This window comes from Jaculus jaculus, chromosome 1 (assembly GCF_020740685.1).
Source record: "Jaculus jaculus isolate mJacJac1 chromosome 1, mJacJac1.mat.Y.cur, whole genome shotgun sequence".
NCBI lineage: Eukaryota > Metazoa > Chordata > Mammalia > Rodentia > Dipodidae > Jaculus > Jaculus jaculus.
In genome coordinates, this window is record NC_059102.1 from 242,900,587 (window position 1) to 242,921,294 (window position 20,708).

The following is a 20,708-nucleotide window of genomic DNA, read 5'->3' on the forward strand; positions in this document are numbered from 1 at the left end:
TTACTGAGCTATATCCCCAACCCCTATTTTTCTTCATTTATAAGATTATATCACTTTGGGCTGGAGAGATGGCTTAGCAGTTAAGCGTTTGCCTGTGAAGCCTATGGACCCTGGTTCGAGGCTCGGTTCCCCAGGTCCCACGTTAGCCAGATGCACAAGGGGGCGCACACATCTGGAGTTCGTTTGCAGTGGCTGGAAGCCCTGGCGCGCCCATTCTCTCTCCCTCTATCTGTCTTTCTCTCTGTCTGTTGCTCTCAAATAAATAAATAAAAAATGGACAAAAAATATTTTAAAAAAAAGATTATATCACTTTGAAACTCTTGAGATATTTCCTCAGTGGTAAGAAATACCTATTTACTTGACTCTCATTTATACCCAAAACTTGGACAAGGCCAGTTTGGACTAGGATAGACAGCTAATCTCAGCAGAGTAATACAGTAGTAACTTGGTCATACTCAGATCAAAATGGCCATACATAGGACCTTTATCCTAGGAGAGATTTTCCTTAGAGAAGTAGATTAGTGTGCACATATTAATAAGACCATTGTTACTTTGTATTCCGTGTTTTGAAAACAGCTTATATATATATATATATATTTATAAATATATTGATGAGTCTTCTTTGTTATGTATTGACCTTTTTTTAAAAATTCAACTATTGCATGTATATATCTTGGGTACTGGTAGATTGTATTATCCTTTGAAAGTCTCTAAAGTAGACTTTATTCTAGGGAGTAATTGATTCGGAAAGAATGGATTTTGAGCTATTGCCAGATGATGAGAGGCAGTGTATAAAATGCAAAACTACATGCTTCATGTCTGCCATCTCCTGCTCTTGTAAACCTGGCCTGCTTGTTTGCCTTCATCATGTAACAGAATTGTGTTCCTGCCCCCCTTATAAATATAACCTGAGGTGAGTAGGAAGAATGACCCCTCCCTTTGGGAAAACACTAAATGCCCAGTGGCATTCCCTGTTCTAGGGATGAACTGTCAGCAATAAAAATCTGGTTTTCTTGCTGGGCATGGGGGCACACACCTTTAATCCCAGCACTTGGGAGGCAGAGGTAGGAGGATCGCTGCCACCCTGAGACTACGGAGTGAATTCCAGGTCAGCCTGGGCTAGAGTGAGACCCTGCCTCAAAAAAACAAACAAAAAAAAATATAGTTTTCTGTAGTCATACTTCAAAGCTTTCTGGTGTTCTCTTTCCAGGTACAGATACACTCTGGATGATCTCTACCCCATGATGAATGCACTGAAGCTTCGTGCAGAATCATACAATGAGTGGGCCTTAAATGTAAATGAAGCGTTGGAGGCAAAGATTAACAAGAAGAAAAGTATGTGGCATAAAAAGTGACATTTGATGACTGGCAAAATAAGGATGGGGGGCTGGAGAGATGGCATAGTGGTTAAGCGCTTGCCTGTGAAGCCTAAGGACCCTGGTTCAAGGCTCGGTTCCCCAGGTCCCACGTTAGCCAGATATACAAGGGGGCGCACGCGTCTGGAGTTCGTTTGCAGAGGCTGGAAGCCCTGGCGCTCCCATTCTCTCTCTCTCCCTCTATCTGTCTTTCTCTCTGTGTCTGTCGCTCTCAAATAAATAAATAAAATTAAAAAAAAAAAATAGGGATGGGAGTATAATGAAACTAGCTATAAGTTTTTTGTTTTCTTTTCTTTTAAAGTACTCTCACTTTAACCCAGGCTGAAATTAAAGGTATGCCACCATGCATGAAAGCTACTGTAATTTTCATCAGCAACATAGGTTATTGAAAACAACCTAATTTTGTCCTTGATCTCCAGGTTTCCAGATCATTTGTAGAGGTTTTGAAACCAAGAGTAGATAAGGCAGTTGCCCCTTCAACTAAGCACTGTCTTGCTATATTGATTGTGTGAGATGGTTTCACAAACTCTTATTCTTAGGAAATATAATAACCTTTATTTCTATACTTTATTTAAAAAAACAAACAGATTCTATGCAAGGCAGCTAGAAATTAAGAGTGTCTGAAATGCTGACTCATCTTAGTTCTCATCAAAGGTTAATGACCTTGGCCTCTGTTATTACTTTTGAAAGTCACTACTTCCTTCCATATTGTTCCAAAAAGATTGTTTTTTTTTTTCTTTCTGATTTTTCAAAGTACGGTCTCACTCTGTCTAGCCCAGGCTGACCTGGAATTCACTATGAAGTCTCAGGCTAACCTCAAACCCAACAGTGATCCCTTGACCTCTGCCTCCCAAGTACTGGGATTAAAGGCGTGCGCCACCATGGCTGGCCTGTTCCAAATGTTTTTGCTTGGCTTTTTTTTTTTTTTCTTTTGGGGTAGCGTATCACTTTGGGCCATACTGACCTGGAATTCACTATGTGGTCTCAGGGTAGCCTTGAACTCACAGCAATCCTCCTGCTTTTGCCTCCCAAGTGCTGGGATTAAAGGCATGCACCACCACACCTGTCCTTGCTTGCTTTTCTTTCTTAGCTCAGTAGGTAACATCTCTCCTTCATTTAGAAGAAGGGAGCAATGACCAGTTACTTGTCAGCTACAGAATGAGACAAGGGAGAATACAGTAATATCTGTATTACTTTTCCTTTCATAAGTCCATTATTTTTTATTTTTACATTTTTTGTTCAAGGTAGGGGTTCTAGGTAAGGTCTCACTGTAGCCCAGTCTGACCTGAAATTCACTTTGTTGTCCCAGGCTGGTCTGAAACTCATGGAAATCCTATCTCTGCCTCCCTAGTGCTGGGATTAAAGGCGTGAATCATCATGTTTTACATTTTAATCCCATGTCTTAGCATTTCCCACTTAAAGGATAACTCAACACTTATTTAGAAACTCCTTCTAAATTTTCAAATTTATTTATTTTGAGAGAGAAACAGGCATATAGAGAATGGGCACACCAGGGCCTCTATGCACTGCAAATGAACTCCAGACCATGTGCCCTATTGTGCACATTATGCGGGTCCTGGGGAATTAAACCTGGGTATTTAGGCTTCTCAGGCAAACGCCTTAACCACTAAGCCATCACTCCAGCCCCTTGTTTAAAAACTTTTTGCTTTAGCTACCCACCCCTAAGATTAAACAAACTAACTGAAACATTGTAACAATTTAAAAATTATATTTAATGGGTCAGAATTGACAAAAGGAACATCTTCCTCTCAATTACATAACAGTAATAATAAACTTAATGATCACAGAAAAGGTGACTTTTTTCTTTATTTTTAGGCCTTGTCAGCTTTCAAGCTTTAATTGAAGAATCAGAAATGAAAAAATTCCCAGATAATGATCTTTTGCGTCACCTTCGCTTAGTCACACAGGATGCAGAGAAGTGTGCCTCTGTTGCCCAGCAATTGCTTAATGGCAAAAGGCAAACTAGGTATATATTTCTATTTGAAATTGCATTTAGTTACCTCTAAACCTAGAAACCTGTTGTGACTGATTTTTTTCTTTCCATCCTGGCTTTTTGTGATACTGAGACCTTATATTATATGAGACCTTCTCATGTAATTTTTTGGGTTCTTGTCTGTAGATACCGGTCTGGTGGAGGAAAATCTCAGAATCAGCTGACAGTGACTGAGCTCCGGCAGTTTGTGACACAGCTGCACGCGCTTCCGTGTGTCATTAGTCAGACGCCGCTGCTAAAGGTAACCGCAGAGTGATGCGCGGGGTGCTCTGGGTGACTCCATATTTACACATAAACTCAGTTCACATTAACTTGTCATATTTGGTGGGTAATTTGTACATTATTAATTTGCAAATATTTGAATAATATATTAGTGTTTATGCATATAAAAGGACATTATAATAGGTCAACAGAAGAAATATAAAGTTGGAAATTTTTATTATGAAAGTGACCATTGAAGGGAGTAGGGCATAAGGTCCTCACCCCTCTCCGAGTAGTTATTGGCAGTTAAGGTTGCTGGGAAAGGGGAAGACATTTTCTTTAGTGACTATCCACTATGCTGTAGTGAATATTCCCCTCCTATGCTCATGCAAGCAACCTTAATTAAACTCAGTGGCACATACACTTAAAATATTAAATGGCATGAAAGTAGGAGGAGGACAGAGAAGAAGATGGGGATTGAGTGGGAAGTGGGAACAATAGAGGGTAATAGGAGGGATATGATCAAAATACATTTGTGTACATGTGGAAAAGTTGTCAGTAGCTGGGGTGGTGGGCCTGCCTTTAATCCCAGCATTTGGGAGGCAGAGGCAGGAGGATTGCTGAGGCTACATAGCGAATTCTAGATCAGCTTGTACTAGAGTGAGATCTTATGTCGAAAAAACTAAAATAATTTTTTTAATTGGAGGGAAATTGGTGAGAGAGGTAGAGAGTGGGTATGCCAGGGCCTCGTCTTGCAGCAAACAAACTGTAGGTGCATGCATTTCTTTGTGCATCTGGCTTTAAGTGGATACTGGGGTATCAAACTTGGGTTGTTAGGCTTTGCAGGCCTTAGCAGCTGAGCTGTCTCTTCAGCTCTAAAATGTAAACAAAGGAAAAAAAAAAGTGACTGGCAAAACACGGGTATGGTGGCACATACTTTAATTTCAGCACCCAGAGGCTAAGGCGGATGATTGCTACAAGTTTGAAACCACTTTGGGCTACATGACAAGACCCTATCTCAAGAAATATCCTCGGGCTGGAGAGATGGCTTAGCGGTTAAGCGCTTGCCTGTGAAGCCTAAGGACCCCAGTTAGAGGCTCGGTTCTCCAGGTCCCACGTTAGCCAGATGCACAAGGGGGCGCACGCGTCTGGAGTTCGTTTGCAAAGGCTGGAAGCCCTGGCGCGCCCATTCTCTCTCTCTCTCTCTCTCTCTCTGTATGTCTGTCGCTCTCAAGTAAAATAAATAAAAAAATTAAAAAAAAAAAAAAGAAAGAAATATCCTCTTTACCCCCTGTAAAAAGTGACTGCTAGCTAGTTCCTTGTAGTTGCTTAAAGCTTTTGTGATCTCTTGTTTTAGCTGTCAGATGACTTCTTTCTTATTTACCCTGTACCACTGAAATCATGTGGGCTATTATAGCATTACATTGGCTATGAACACATTCCATTGTGAACAAAGCCAGGTATTGAAATTGATGTGGTTTTTTTGTTTTGTTTTGTTTTCTTCTCCCAAGGCAGAGTTTCACTCTAGCCCACATTGGCCTCGAACTCATTGCAATCCTCTTACCTCCCAACTGCTAGGATTAAAGACATGTACCACCACACCTGGCTTGCGCTCTCTCTCTCTCTCTCTCTCTCTCTCTCTCTTTCTATGACATAGGGTCTCATTTTAGCCCAGGTTTAGGCTGGCCTTGAACACACCCGGCTTGAAACTGGCTGTTTTGATGGAATAACTTAAGTTGTTTTGTCATCTTTTCTTTTAGGATCTCTTAAATCGTGTGGAAGATTTCCAACAGCGTAGTCAGAAACTACTCTCTGAGGAAATGCCTAGTGCTGCTGAACTTCAGAACTTGCTAGATGTCAGCTTTGAATTTGATGTTGAACTTCCACAGCTTGCTGAGATGCGTACCCGCTTAGAACAGGCTCGTTGGCTAGAAGAGGTGCAGCAAGCTTGCCTAGACCCCAGCTCCCTCACTTTAGATGATATGAGACGTCTCATAGACTTGGGGGTGGGTCTGGCTCCATACTCAGCAGTGGAGAAAGCTATGGCCCGGCTGCAAGAACTTCTTACAGTGTCAGAACACTGGGATGACAAAGCCAAGAGTCTTCTCAAGGCCAGGTAAAAAAGCAGCCAGACTGGAATCACCCCCTTGTTGGGAAGGTTTTCTGTCGTAGAGCATAGAGCCCAGGGTTGTGCATTTGGCACATGTTCATCAGCTACAAATATTGTCCTTATAGAATGCATGTCGAAATAGTTGAGATATTTGTGTCTGCTTCAAAACAGGTTTTCTTACTTTACTATTTTATAAAATGCATGATTTAAGTGGTTGTGACTTTGCTAGAGATAATATTAAATAAAATTTCCTTGGACTCCAGTGATATTGTCTTTGAAAAGAGAAAAAAATTACAAATGGTGTGAAACTGTTTACAATTGATAAATAAGGTCCCAAGGAGTATTGTTTTCTTCTCAAAAAGCCATAAAAAGAGAAGTGTCTGAGATTTAACATGGATTGTTTTATGCAGTGAATATCAGACATATAACAGAAACAGGATTGTACATTTATACTGTTGCTTAGCAAATGAGGATGCCCACCTGTGTTTGAGGGATTAGTTTGGACAGAGCCTAGTTAGTTCTCTGTGTGAGAGGAGTAAATTTACGTTCTCTCTTAATCTTGCTTTCTGTATAACAGGTCTTTCTTTGTCTATTTGACAACATAAAGCATAGGACATCTAGGTTATAGTCTTGGTAATCCTAAAATAGTGGACATTGAAGAGTGGATACACATATTTGTCTCTCTGTGTGTGTTGTGCCTTGAATATGTTAATAGCATAGAGAATTAATTTTCAGAATGAAACCAAGTCTTGACATTTTATCTGACTTAACACAGAAGAAATTATCTGTTAAGATACCTTCACATCAGTGGAAGTTTGTGGTAATATCATGATAAAACTCAGAGCAGGTAGAAAGAACTTGAATGCTTCTTTCAATCTTATTGCTCTTAAGTCTTAAGCATTTGAAGCAAGTTAATTTGTTATGCAATATACAGTGCCATGTGAAAAGACTTGCCATAGTGAATTTCTTTAAAAATGATTTTTCTTGTCCTTTTTGATAACCATATGATAAATGGACCATTACCTAGAGTGCTGACGTCCTTGTCTTCCACTTTTGTAGACCACGGCATTCACTGAACAGTCTTGCTACGGCGGTGAAGGAGATTGAAGAGATCCCCGCGTACCTGCCAAATGGTGCAGTCTTGAAAGATTCAGTACAGAGAGCCAAAGACTGGCTTCAGGATGTAGAGGCACTGCAGGTTGGTTATAAAAAAAAAAAAAAGAAAGAAAAAATACCCTGAATGTTAAAGTGTTAAAGCATGTCTGTCACCAATCAATTACTTGAGAGTTCCTTTACTTTACCTAACAGAAATTAAATGTAGGCAAGAAGCTTTTCAAATGCTGCCTTCGGCAAGTTTTGTTTCCCTTGGTATTTGACAGCAATGAGTAGAAGCCATAGGCAGGTGGAATGCAGGGGCAAGTTGCAGGCATTATGTATTAGGACCCTTAGCCCGTAAGTGAGATCCTGTCTGAGAGTCTGAGATCCTTTGCCATAAAGACTTGACTGACATTCTCTGGAACTTCTGATGACTGGGCCTGCAGGTTCTTTTCTCAGTCCCTCATGTAGTACTTTCTCCTACCCCCCCCCCCATCCCAATTCTCTGTCTTGGTCTCCTTACTATTTCTGCTTGTTATCTTCCTCCCCTGCCTGTTCTCAGACTGTTCAGCTGCTACTTGAGTTGTCACAGCTGCTGCCAGGACTCAGAGTACCTTCCTCTTTGTTCTGACAGCATAGGGGTGCGAGGGTACCTATCCTGCCCCTGCCTGCCACTGTTCTTGTTGCTTTCTTTGGATTATTGGCTTAGCCTGCACTCTCTCTGCTTTCAAATAAATAAATAAAAGTATTTTGTTTTGTTGTGCTTTTTTTTTGTTTTTGGGTAGTGTCTCACTCTAGCCCAGGCTGACCTGTGGTCTCAGGGTGGCCTCGAACTCTTGGTGATCCTCCTACCTGTGCCTCCTGAGTGCTGGAATTAAAGGCGTGCACCACCACGTCTGGCTTAGCCTGCACTTCTGACAGTAGGCTAAGAAGGGCCACCTGAGAAGTCTTTTGGACCTGATGTAGCAGCACAGGAGAGTGTTTCCCAGTTGACTCTGCAAATGAGCCTGAGCAGCTTGTGTGTATAGCTGAGAAAGGAACGTTTGGACCAACCATAGCCATGTACCCAATTATGCACTTGCTGCCAGTCATAGTAGTTCCTCCACCAGAGGAAGCAGTCCACTCTGGCAAGGGTGGAAATGGTTTGAGGCTTGTTTGTTTGTTTATTTGTTTTTTCAGAGTAGAGTTCTCTGTTTAGCCCAGGCTGACCTAGAATTCACTAGGTAGTCTCAGGGTGGCCTTGAATTCTTGGAGATCCTACCTCTACCTCCTGAGTGCTGGGACTAAAGGTGTGCGCCACCACACCCGCCAACCTGGGGACTTTTTAGAAATACATATTCATGAATCCTCCCTTAACTTCTGAATCAGAATACCTGGGATGTGACCCACAAAATTATATTTTTTTTTAATATTTTACTTTTATTGATTTATTTGACAGAGAAAGAGGGAGAGAGTAAATGGACACGCCAGCACCACCAGCTACTGCAAATAAACTCCAGACGCATGCGCCCACTTGTGCATCTGGCTAATGTGGGTCCTGGACAGTTGAACCAGGATCCTTTGGCTTGGCAGGCAAACGCCTTAATGAAGCCATCTCTCTAGCCCCACAAAATTGTTTCTAAATAAAGAAGGCTTCCAGATGATTCTAAAGTATACTAAAGTTTAAGAAGCACTGGGCCTTCTCAAATTTTACTTCCCTGAGTAGTTCATCATTGGTGACTTGATTAGAGTAAAATACAGTATATGTTCTTTTTTGTTGTTTTTGGTTGTTTATTTTGCTTTGTATGCCAGGATGGCTTGAAACTTGTGATCCTGCTTCCTCAGCTTCAGAATACTTTCTTTGATTATGAGCATATACCACTATACACATCTTGTAGCCTTTTTTGTTCCCTCCAAGGGAGAATGGGTCTCACTGTAGCCAAGGCTGACCTGGAATTCACATGTAGTCTCAGGGTAGTGTTGAGCTCACTACGATCCTCCTACCTCTGCCTTCTCAGAGCTGGGATTAAAGGTATGTACCACTATGCCTAGATCCTTTTTAAAATTACTATAGGTTTGGAGAGGTGGCTTAGCAGTTAAGATGCTTGCTGGAGAGATTGATTAGCAGTTAAGGTATTTACTTGCAAAGCCAAAGGACCTTGGTTCAGCTCACCAGGATCCTTGTAAGCCTGATGCACAAGGCGGCACGTTCACCTGGAGTTTGTAGTGGCTGGAGGCCCTGGCTTGTCCATTCTCTCTCTATGTCTGCTCCTTTCTCTCTCACTCTCTCAAGTAAATAAATAAATTTTTAAAAAGAAAAAAGTATTAAAATTTTTTAAATACTGTGATTTAATTTAGTCTTGAATTAGTTAATACATACTTAGTTTCATTGAATTTCTTTCAAATTGGTCTGTAGGTACCAATGTGATGGGTGAATGGACCAGAGAATGCATGATACTTTTTCTGTTTTACATAGAAGTCTTGTTTTCTAAATTGTTCTGATTATTTTTATTTTTCAGGCTGGAGGACGTGTGCCAGTACTAGACACACTCATAGAACTTGTTTCAAGAGGCCGATCTATCCCAGTTCATCTGAATTTTTTGCCAAGACTGGAATCACTAGTAGCTGAAGTTCAGGCTTGGAAAGAATGTGCTGCAAATACATTCTTGTCTGCGAATTCCCCCTATTCTCTCTTAGAGGTACAGTGACAGCTAGCTCATTTTCAATGTGCAGTCTGTAAAAAGCTGACCAGCATGGATAGATTCTGTGGGTTAGCGACATTGAAAGTTTTGAGGACATATTCAGGGTACATTTGTTATCTAAAGGATAACATTTGGGGCTGGAGAGATGGCTGCATGGTTATGGTACCCGTTAAGCCTAAGGCTAAGGACTGTGTTTGACTCTCCAGATCCCACATAATGAGACGCACAGGGTGGCACAGACGTGGTCTGGAGTTTGGTTGTAGTGGCTGGAGGCCCTGGGCTAGCAATCCCACTCCCCCTTAAAAAAAAAAAAGAAGAAGAAAATTTGTGAGCTAGGCATGGTGGATCACACCTACAAACCTCACAGAAACAAAAACAAAACAAAAATACATTTGTCTATGGAGTGAAGTTTTGCTTTGCAATATGTGAGACCTAGTCTCACTCTATAGTTCAGGCTGGTGTTGAATTCATGGAACGTTCCTACTTTAATTTTCCAAGTATGCATTACCTTATCTGGCTAGGTGAAGTTCTCTATTATATTGAAGCTAGACTTTTAAGTTTGGTTGTGTTTTACTGTGTAAATCCTAGTAAGTCTGATACGTGATTTCCTTAATGTCTCGTAAAAAAAGTGCATAGTGTTCTTTTTCCCATTTTCTATAAACTGATGCATGTCTATTATCACTGGAATCAGTTGATATAGATCACTTTTAAAAAATTTACTTGAGAGCAACAGACAGAAAGAGGGAAGGAGGGAGGGGGGAGAGAGAGAGAGAGAACAGGCGCACCAGGGCCTCCAGCCACTGCAAACGAACTCCAGATGCGTGCGCCCCCTTGTGCATCTGGCTAACGTGGGACCTGGGGAATCAAGCTTCGAATCAGGGTCCTTAGGCTTCACAGGCAAGCACTTACCTGCTAAGCCATCTCTCTAGCCCAAGATCACTTTTTTTTTTTTTTTTTTTTTTTTTTGGTTTTTCGAGGTAGGGTCTTGCTGTAGCCCTGGCTGACCTGGAATTCACTATGGAGTCTCAGGGTGGCCTCGAACTCACAGCAATCCTCCTACCTCTGCCTCCCGAGTGCTGGGATTAAAGGCGTGCGCCACCACGCCCGGCTCCAAGATCACTTTTTTATTCAAGGTAGGGTCCCATTCTAGCTCAGGCTGACCTAGAATTCACTCTGTAGTCTCAGGGTGGCCTCAAACTCCTTCTGGAGTGCTGGAATTAAAGGCATGTGGCACCACACCTGGCTTTAGTTCACTTTTTTTTTTTCCAAGGTAGGGTTTCACTCTATTCCAGGCTGATCTGAAACTCACTCTGTAGTCCCAGGCTGGCCTTGAATTTACAGTGACCCTCGTACCTCTTTTTTTTTTTTAATTAAAAAAATTTATTTATTTATATTTATTTGAGAGAGAGAGAATGTGTGTGCCAGGGCCTAAGGCCACTGCAAATGAACTCCAGACACATGCTCCACCTTGTGTATCTGTCTTACGTGGGTCCTGGGGAATCTAGCCTGGGTCCTTTGGCTTTGTAGGCAAGTCCCTTAACTGCTAAGCCATCTCTCCAGCCTGATCCTCTTACCTCTGCCTCACAGGTGCTGGGATTAAAAAAGGCATATGCTACCATGCCTGGCTCAGATCACTTTTTTTTGTTTTGTTTTGTTTTTTTGAGGTAGGGTCTTACTCTGGCTTAGGCTGACCTGGAATTCACTACGTAGTCTCAGGGTGGCCTCAAACTCACAGTGATCCTCCTACCTCTGCCTCCTTAGTGCTAGGATTAAAGGCGTGAGCCACCACGCCCAGCTTCAGATCACTTTTTTGTTGTTGCTTATCTATACAGTTTCTCACTCTGGCCCAGGCTGGTCTCATACTCATGGTGATCTTCCTACCTTAGCATCCTGGATACTGAGCTTTATTGGCATGAGTCACCATGCCAGACTCATATCACATTTTATTTAATTAATTAAATCTAGAAACTGACTTGGGAGATGACTCACTGGTTAAAGATGCTTGCTTGCAAAGCCTTCCTGGCTTGGGTTCAGTTTCCTAGCATCCATGTCAAAGTTAGAGCCAAAAATGGTGCATGCATCTGGTAGTTATTTGCAGAGGGGAGGGACACACATGTACATGCGTGCACATACGTATACCTAAATAAAAATTCTAAAACTAGAGACAATGTTAGTCTTTTAGAGTGAGCCTTCCTCCCTTTAAATAAAGCATGGTATTCAGACTTCTGGGCTCTGTATTTCAAAGAAAATGTTAGATAATAAGAAATGTATACATCCTACCTACTACTTTAGATTTTATTTTGCTTTCTATGGAAATGCATTTTATTTATGGTTGTGCTTTGTCCTATATTAGGTGCTTTGTCCTCGCTATGATATTGGCCTTTTGGGATTGAAAAGGAAACAGAGGAAGTTAAAGGAGCCCTTGCCAAGTGGGAAGAAGAAAAGCACGAAACTAGAGAGTCTGAGTGACCTGGAAAGGGCTTTAATTGAAAGCAAAGAGACTGCTTCTGCTGTGCGTAGTAGGATTTCTTCTTTGTTTTTGGAGGTTAATTTCTTATATTTTAAGGTTCTTTTCCAGGAATATCAGGAGAGCTAATAGAATAATTTGTTCAGGTTTGCTGGAAGGACTTTTATTTATATATTTTGGTTTTCCGATGTAGGATCTTACTGTAGCCCAGGCTGACCTGGAATTCACTATTGTAGTCTCAGGGTGGCCTCATACTCACAGTGATCCGCCCCCATGCCCGGTTCTATTCTTTTTATTTTTTGAGGTAGAGTTTAACTCTTGCCAAGGGTGACCTGGAATTCACTTTGTAGTCTCAAGGTGACCCTGAACTCATGGCATGCATATGGAGTTCATCTGCAGTGGCTAGAGGCCCCAGCCTGCCCATTCTCCCCCACACAAAACTCTCTTTCTCTCAAGTATATAAGGAAACAAAAATAAATATTAACAAAAACCAAAGAACTAGCTTAAGAACCCCTTCTTTATGGAATCTGTTGGCATTTATTATGGTAGAAGTCTGAATGGTTGGGTATTTTCTTTCCATTGCTAAGATATAAGAGGGGACATTGTCACATAACATGTAAATATGTGAATGCTATGTTTATCAATGAAAATAGATCTTATACTGATTTACTTATAGGCATGGCATTCCCCCTCAATCCCTTATTCATAAATCTCCAATGTGAAAAGAATAGAGAATTCAATCAGGCCTTATGACTTACCTAGTAAATTGTGATGGCTCTAAGGGTAAGAGGACATGATCATTGGGAATTTGGGAATGGTTTTAGCCATAACAAACTTAACATTTTGACAATGTGGGAGTAGAATCGGCAAAGTAGGACAAGTCTTACAGCCTATACCTTTTGCATCTGGAAGGGAATGCTTGGTCCTTAAATAAACTGTTGTCCCTCTGTATTCTCTTGCTCCACACCTTTCTGGAGGAAATTGGCCAGTTAAACTGGACATTGTGTTTGGAGTAGTAGTGGTGAGCTTATACATGGCTGTTAATTTGAATTTGCCACCGTTAGACTCTGTTTACTTCCTGATGCCTAGTAAATAAATGTTTGGATTTATTTACTGGGTACCTTGTATGTCCATAGACTGATAATGTAAGTTGTTTTTATGGATAGCTTGTAAGTGGTGGTTAGAGAAGCATCATTCCCTTTATGATGGTGAAGCCAGTCCTGTTTATGTATTGTCAAGTCCTTCATAAAGTTAACTGAATCTTGAGCTGTCTTGAAACTTAGCATCTTTAGTACACAGGGAAAGACACTAGATATGAGTATGTTGCACTTCCTACAGAAAAGTATTCTCGCAGAATACTTGCTTTAGTCTTTATACTGATTATCATCTAGAGAGAATCAGAACAGAACATGGTAAAATGGTTTATTTAGTTTTTTCATGAAGGATCCTGTTTCATTATTTATTTGAGAGGGAGAAAGAGGCAGATAGAGAGAATAGGCACCAGAGCCTCTAGTCACTGCAAACAAATTCTAGACACGTTTGCCACCTTGGGCATCTGGCTTACATGGGTACTGGGGAATTGAACCTGGGTCCTTAGGCTTCTCAGGCAAGTGCCTTAACTGCTAAGTCGTCTTTCCAGCCCTGATTTATTTAAGACAAAGCTTCTCACTGGAACTCAATATTGTCCAGGCTGGACTCAAACTCATAGCAATCCTCCTGCAACAGTCTCCCAAGTGTTGAAACTATAGGCATGAGTCCACCACTCCTGGGTGTCCAACACTTTTTTTTTTTTTTTTTTTTTGAGAGCGACACACACAGAGAGAAAGGCACATAGAGGGAGAGAGAGAGAATGGGCACGCCAGGGCTTCCAGCCACTGCAAACGAACTCCAGATGTGTGTGCCCCCTTGTGCATCTGGCTAACGTGGGACCTGGGGAACCAAGCCTCGAACCGGGGTCCTTAGGCTTCACAGGCAAGCGCTTAACCGCTAAGCCATCTCTCCAGCCCCCAAGACTTTTCTTTCTTTAAAAAAAATTCTTTTTGCCAGGCATGGTGGCACACATCTTTAATCCCAGCACTTGTGAGGCAGAGGTAGAAGGATCATTGTGAGTTTGAGGCTCCTCTGAGAATACATAGTGAATTCCAGGTCAGCCTGAGCTAGAGCAAGACCCTACCTCGAAAAACAAATAACAAACAAAAGAAATCAATTAAAATTATTTATTTATTTGAGAAAGAGTGGTAGAAAGAGGAAGCATGGGCATGCCAGGACATCCTGTCACTCAAAGGAACTCCACTTTGAGTCTGCCTTCATGTGGGTCCAGCCTGAAGAATCAACGCTGGTCATCAGGCTTTATTGGCAAGCACCTTTACCCACTGAGCCATATTTCCAGCCCTCTGGAGTCAGAAATGAACATATACAAAGTATAAAATGCCATTATCTGTTGGACATGGTGGCACGTGCCTTTAATCCCAGCATTTGGGCGGCAGGGGTAGAAGAATCACTGTGAGTTTGAGGCCACCCTAAGACTACAAAGCAAATTTCAGGTCAGCCTGGGCTAGAGTGAGACCATACCTCCAAAGAAGCCATTATCTTAGAGAAGTAAATATTTGAGGAAATAATGTGCGTGTTGTACTTTTAAGAGATGTGTCATAGGTCAAGTAATTGCTTACGCTGTATTTCCTATGTGTCAGGAAAAGAGTGTTTTCACATCTTATTTGACTCTTGTTGTCTCTGGAGTGTGCACTAGTGTGCCCATTTGTTTATTTATTTATTTATTTTGGTTTTTCCAGGTAGGGTCTCACTCAGGCTCAGGCTGACCTGGAATTCACTATGGAGTCTCAGGGTGGCCTCGAACTCATGGCGATCCTCCTATACCTCTGTCCCGAGTGCTGGGATTAAAGGCGTGCGCCACCACGCCCTGCTATAGTGTGTCCATTTTATACATGCAGAACATTATCCACAGCTGAATGTGTTGCTCCAGTTATTCACACCAACTTAGATTGAGGCAGAGCCTACTATGGATTTGAAGGCAAATTATAATCTATTTTGGATCCCATCTATCTTAACACTTGGACCTTGAGTTGTGGGGGAAAGTTTGTTGCCTATGACATCATGCCTTACTGCTAACTCCTTTTCAGATGGCAACGCTTGGTGAAGCTCGCCTGAAGGAGATGGAAGCCTTGCAGTCTCTCAGACTTGCCAATGAAGGGAAATTGCTGTCACCTGTCCCAGACGTGGAGCTGAAAGTCTGCGTTTGCCAGAAGACCCCAGCTACTCCTATGATCCAGTGTGAACTGTGCAGGGATGCTTTCCACACTAGTTGTGTGGCAGTACCCAGTATTTCACAGAGCCCCCGAATCTGGCTCTGTCCCCATTGTCGGAGGTCAGAGAAGCCTCCATTAGAGAAAATTCTGCCCCTTTTGGCCTCTCTCCAGCGTATTCGGGTTCGGCTTCCTGAGGGAGATGCGCTCCGGTACATGATTGAAAGAACCGTGAACTGGCAACACAGAGCCCAGCAGCTACTTTCTTCAGGGAATGTGAAGTCTGTGCAGGAGCGAGTAGGCCCTGGACTGCTGCACAGCAGGTGGCAAGCCTCCGCAGGACAGGTGTCAGAGGCAAACAAGGTGAGCCTGCACTGCCGGGGTATTGGTGGCCTCCCCTGCTCTGTGCTGGTCTCCTGAATCTGCTGCTCCTTCTGGGTAATCCCTTTTCCAACTTTAGGGACATTCTCTTCTGACATACCCCTTGGATTACCTCTTAACTGCCAAGAGTCCTTCCTTCCTTCTCTCCTTCTCCCTCCACTAAAGAAAAAAAAATACATTGCTGGGCATGGTAGCTCACACCTTTAATCCCAGCACTCAGGGAGGCTGAAGTAGGAGGATTGCTGTGAGTTTGAGGCCAACCTGGAGCTACAGAGTAAGTTCCAGGTTAGCCTGGGCTAGAGTGAGACCTTCCTCAAAAAAGAAACAAAAACAAAAAAATCTCTGGGTAGATGGGTACACGTGTGTCAGGAGGCCAGAGGAGAACTGCAAGGTGTCTGTGTTCCTTCTTTGAGATGGGGTCTCTCAGTTTTATAAGTGAACTTTCAGACTGCAAAAGTTAGATAATTTGAGTTTCAGGTTCTGCCTTTCACCTCCCATTGCTATAGATGCAGTTGAGAATCACAAATGCATGTGCCACTTATACATAGCTTTATGTGGGTGCTGGAGAACTGAACTCTAGCTGGAGGCCTTGCAAGCAAGAGTCTTTAACAGCCGAGATATCTCCTCAGCCCCTGTTTTTGTTTAGAATTCAGCATGCATATGAATATTCTTGAACTCCTGTTCCTCCTGGCTACTCTGAGTGCTGGAATTACAGGTGTGGGCCCAGCACACGTGCTTTATGTGGTTCTGGGGATCAAACCCAGTACTTCATGCTTGCTCAGCAACACTCTAGCCACTGAGCTACATCGTAGCCCAGCCAGTTATATCCATGTTTCTATAGAGCACATGTCCACCTTTTCATATATACAAATAACTTTTCTACTTACATGTCTATTCACACACATCTAGGTTTAACAGGAATATATTTATATTTAGGTTTTTTTACTTGAATTTTTTTTCCTTCCTAATGTAAGTCACTGTGTAGAAAGGAAAACAGCTTTCTGTTTTATCTTTTTAAGGAAGACTATCTGAGTTAGTTTTGAGTGCTGTTTTGCTTCAGAGGATAGGGACCGAGTTTTATACTCTCTGAGATCTTCCTGCCAAAAGCTAGACTCTTCCAACCATTACTGCAGTGAGTGGGCAGTTTTCTTAGGTGGGCTGAAGGGAAAGAATGTGAAAGCCGGACATGGTGGCACATGCCTTTAATCCTAGCACTTGAGAGGCAGAGGTAGGAGGATCACTGAGTTCAAGGCCACCCTGAGACTACATAGTCAGCCTAGACTAGAGGTGAGACCCTACCTTGAAAAACCACAAAAGAAAAAAGAAAAGAAATAGCAAAAGGGTCAATTAAGTATTAGCTAAATGGATTATTTGGAGCCATTTAGATAGCCTACAACACAGTCACTTGTATTTCTTACCAAAGATTTCCCTTTATTAATAAAAGGACATAGCCAGGTATGGTAGAGTACGCCTTTAATCCCAGCACTTGGGAGGCAGAGGTAGGAGGATCTCCATGAGTTCGAGGCTACCCTGAGACTATGTAGTTAGTTCCAGGTCAGCCTGGACCAGAGAGAGATCCTACCTCAAAAAACAAAACAAGATGGGGAGGTAATATGATGGAGAATGGAATTTCAAAGGGGAAAGTGTGGGGTTGGGGGAGAGAGGGAATTACCATGGGATATTTTTTTATAATTATGGAAGATGCTAATAAAAATTTTAAAAAAAGAAAAAAGGAAAACAAAACAAAAACAAAAAAATAAATAATAAAACGAAAGGGCATAGGACATAATTGTTTTTATTCTTGATTTGTTTGGTTTGGAATTTTATTTATTTATTTATTTATTTTGAGGTAGGGTCTCACTGTAGCGTGCAGTCTAAGGGTGGCCTAGAACTCACAGCAGTATTCCTACCGTGTGCTGGGACTAAAGGTGTGCGTCACCATGCCCGGCTGTTTTTTATTTATTTATTTATTTATTTATTTTTGGTTTTACGAGGTAGGGTCTCACTCTAGCCCATGCTGACCTGGAATTCACTATGGTGTCTCAGGGTGGCCTCAAACTCATGCTGATCCTCCTACCTCTGCCTCCCAAGTGCTGGGATTAAAGGCATGCACCACCACACTTGGCTGGTTTTTATTTTTTGAGACAGAGAGTGTTGTGTACTTGGGATCTCAGCTCTACATCTTGAACTGGCAACAGCAGTTCCCCCAGCATATACTGTGTAGTTACTTCTGCCTCCACCTCTCAAATGCCTGGAATCCAGGCAGGTGCCACTATAACTGGCTTACAAGTATTGACTACTTCATGGATCTTTAATCAAACACTAACATGGGAGGGAGAAGGTGGTTGATTTATGGCAGGTTCTTTTTTAGTTTATTCAAGGGAGTACATTTGCACTGTTGTGTTCTTTAATAAAGGTAGTTATAAAATGTTTTCAGAGAAAATGATTTATTTCCCAGCGAACTTTATTTCACTGAGATTATTCTGACCAATTCTAAGATGCAATGGTGTTCAGGAACTCTTTCTAGCTTTGGAAAATCAGGTCTCATATTGGACTGGGAGGAATATTTTCAATCCTGAAAGGCCTTGTTATAAGATGATTCTCTTCCATCAGGGTTCTCAACCTCCTGACACAACATCCTTTTCCTTGCCTGATGACTGGGACAACAGAGCCTCATATTTACACACTCCCTTCTCTGCTGGACGGAGTTGTATTCCCCTCCATGGTTTGTACTTTATTATTAGTTACTTTGCTATGGTGGTGTGTTTTTTTTTGTTTGTTTGTTTGTTTTCTTTTTTTTAATCCCCTAGGTGGGGTCTTGCTTTAGTTCAGGTTGACCTGGGATTCACTATGTAGTCTCAGACTGGCCTTGAACTGATAGCTATCCTCCTGCCCCAGCCTCCTAAGTATTATGATTAAAGGCATTCATCACCACACCCAGCATTATTAATTACTATTCTGAGATGTTTGATAGTAGTAAACAGTCATCCTGCATTAGGTTTTTGTAATACTTGATCAAATACTGGGTGTTGTTATCCATGCATAGTATTCAGGAGACTGAGGCAAGAAGATTGTGAGTTTGAGGACAGTTGGGCTACATAGTGAAACTGTCACAAAAAACCCAGACTGAGGCTCGGAGATAGTTCAGTGAGAAAGAGTGCTTGCTGTAAGCATGAAGACCTGAATTCATTACCTAGCACCCATGTAAAAAGCTTGAGAAAGCTACACACACCTGTAATCCCAGGCCTGAGGGGAGTGGAGACAGGACAATTGCTGAAGCTTTTGTTGATTAGCCAATCTAACTGAAAAAACTGCTTTGGGCTTTGGGCTCAGTGAGAGACCCTGTCTCAAGGAAGTAAGGTGAAATGAAGGAGGACAGTCAACATCCTCTCGGGTCCTCCTCATGCTTGTGCATAGGGTATGAATACCTGCCAGCACCATACAGCTGCACACAAAACCAAACCAATAATATCCCTTTGTGTGTTTTCTAGGGGGTGGGGGATAAAAGGTCATATTTGGATGTTTATGAGTACAAAGAAAACGATTGTAAAACCATTGCCCATTGCTTTTGAGACCCATGCTAACTAATCAAATGTTACATATTTAGTTTAGATAGCATATCATGGACTACCTTGTTTTAAAATTCAAGACTTGGGGACTGGAGAGAAGGCTTAGTAGTTAAGGCATTTGCCTGCAAAGCCTAATGACCTAGGTTCGATTCCCCAGTACCCAAGTAAAGCCAGATGCACAAAGTAGCACATGCATTTTCAGTGGCTGGGGTCCCTGGCATACCCATTCTGTTTGTCATTCTCCTATCTCTCTCTGCTTACAAATAAATAAAAATATTTTTTAAAAATTAAGAGACTTAGGCCCAGCGTGGTGACACACGTCTTTAATCCTGGCACTTGGTAGGCATAGGCAGGAGGATCACTGTGAGTTCTAAGCCACCCTGAGACTACATAGTGAATACCAGGTCAGCCTGAGCTAGAAAGAAACCCTACCTTGAAAAACAATAACAACAAAAAAAATTAAGAGACCTGCGGAGGATCTTTGAGGTAATCCACATTCAAGACTTAAACCTCCTTTCTTCCCCTTTTCCTTCTAGCAGTAGCTCAAATAGCTCTGAGCTTGTGGCCTTAAGCTCACTGTGTAGCCAAGCGTGACCTTTAACTCCTGATCTTTCTGTCTCCACCTCTGGAGTGCTGGGATTTCAGTATGTCATTACACATGACTTTCCTCCCCCTTTTTTTTTAAAATTATTTATTTATTTATTTATTTGAGAGCAACAGACACAGAGAGAAAGACAGATAGAGGGAGAGAGAGAGAATGGGCGCGCCAGGGCTTCCAGCCTCTGCAAACGAACTCCAGACACGTGCGCCCCCTTGTGCATCTGGCTAACGTGGGACCTGGGGAACCGAGCCTCGAACCAGAGTCCTTAGGCTTCACAGGCAAGCACTTAACCGCTAAGCCATCTCTCCAGCCCAGACTTTCCTCCCTTTTTATTGATGGGGGTGGTGTTGAAACAGGGTCTCTCTGTGGCCAAGGCTAACCTATAATTCACTATGTAGTTTCATGGTGGCCTTAAACTCTCAGCAATTTTCCTACCTCTGCCTCCAAGTGCTGGGATTCAAGGCGTGCCCCACCATGCTCAGCCTTGGTCTCAGACACTCTGTGTAGCCCAGGATGACCTTGGACCAATCATATTGCTTCCATCTCTCCAAGAGCTGGGATTACAAGTGTGCACCAACACACGGGCCTTTCTTTTCCTCTTTAAAATAATCAGACCATGAGTTCTGCAGGACAAAGGATTCCCAATCCTTCCCCTTCTCAGTGCTTCTGGTCCTGTGGTCAAGACTCCTTGTTCATGCCCTAGGCTAGCAGCTGTTTCTTTGTTTTCTAGTGAAAGCTTCAAAGCCAAAGGCACATTGTAATCTGGTTTAGAAAGGAGCTAGGACTGCATTCTGATAGTTGATGTTTCCCTTATAACTAGAAATCTAGAGTTTGGCCTTGTGTTGTGGTTTAGGCACAGGTGTAGCTTGAACTGAAAGTAATTTAAGGAGCGGGTGGAAGTAGTGTGAGGGACATTCCTGCACATCTCCCAGGCCTAAATGTGCACATGTGGA

The 20,708-nt window shown here is 42.2% G+C and overlaps 1 protein-coding gene across 1 annotated transcript in view; it reads left to right on the plus strand.

Moving 5' to 3' along the window:
* Kdm5b (lysine demethylase 5B) overlaps positions 1–20,708 on the plus strand; it is an 83,933-nt gene that overhangs the window by 55,897 nt on the left and 7,328 nt on the right. Inside the window, exons 15-24 of the mRNA XM_045142292.1 lie at positions 732–913; positions 1,211–1,335; positions 3,213–3,363; positions 3,517–3,631; positions 5,352–5,707; positions 6,761–6,899; positions 9,295–9,474; positions 11,831–11,989; positions 15,082–15,567; positions 18,199–18,310. Of these exons, the coding sequence (XP_044998227.1) occupies positions 732–913; positions 1,211–1,335; positions 3,213–3,363; positions 3,517–3,631; positions 5,352–5,707; positions 6,761–6,899; positions 9,295–9,474; positions 11,831–11,989; positions 15,082–15,567; positions 18,199–18,310 (2,005 nt within the window). The remainder of the gene's footprint in view (positions 1–731; positions 914–1,210; positions 1,336–3,212; positions 3,364–3,516; positions 3,632–5,351; positions 5,708–6,760; positions 6,900–9,294; positions 9,475–11,830; positions 11,990–15,081; positions 15,568–18,198; positions 18,311–20,708) is intronic.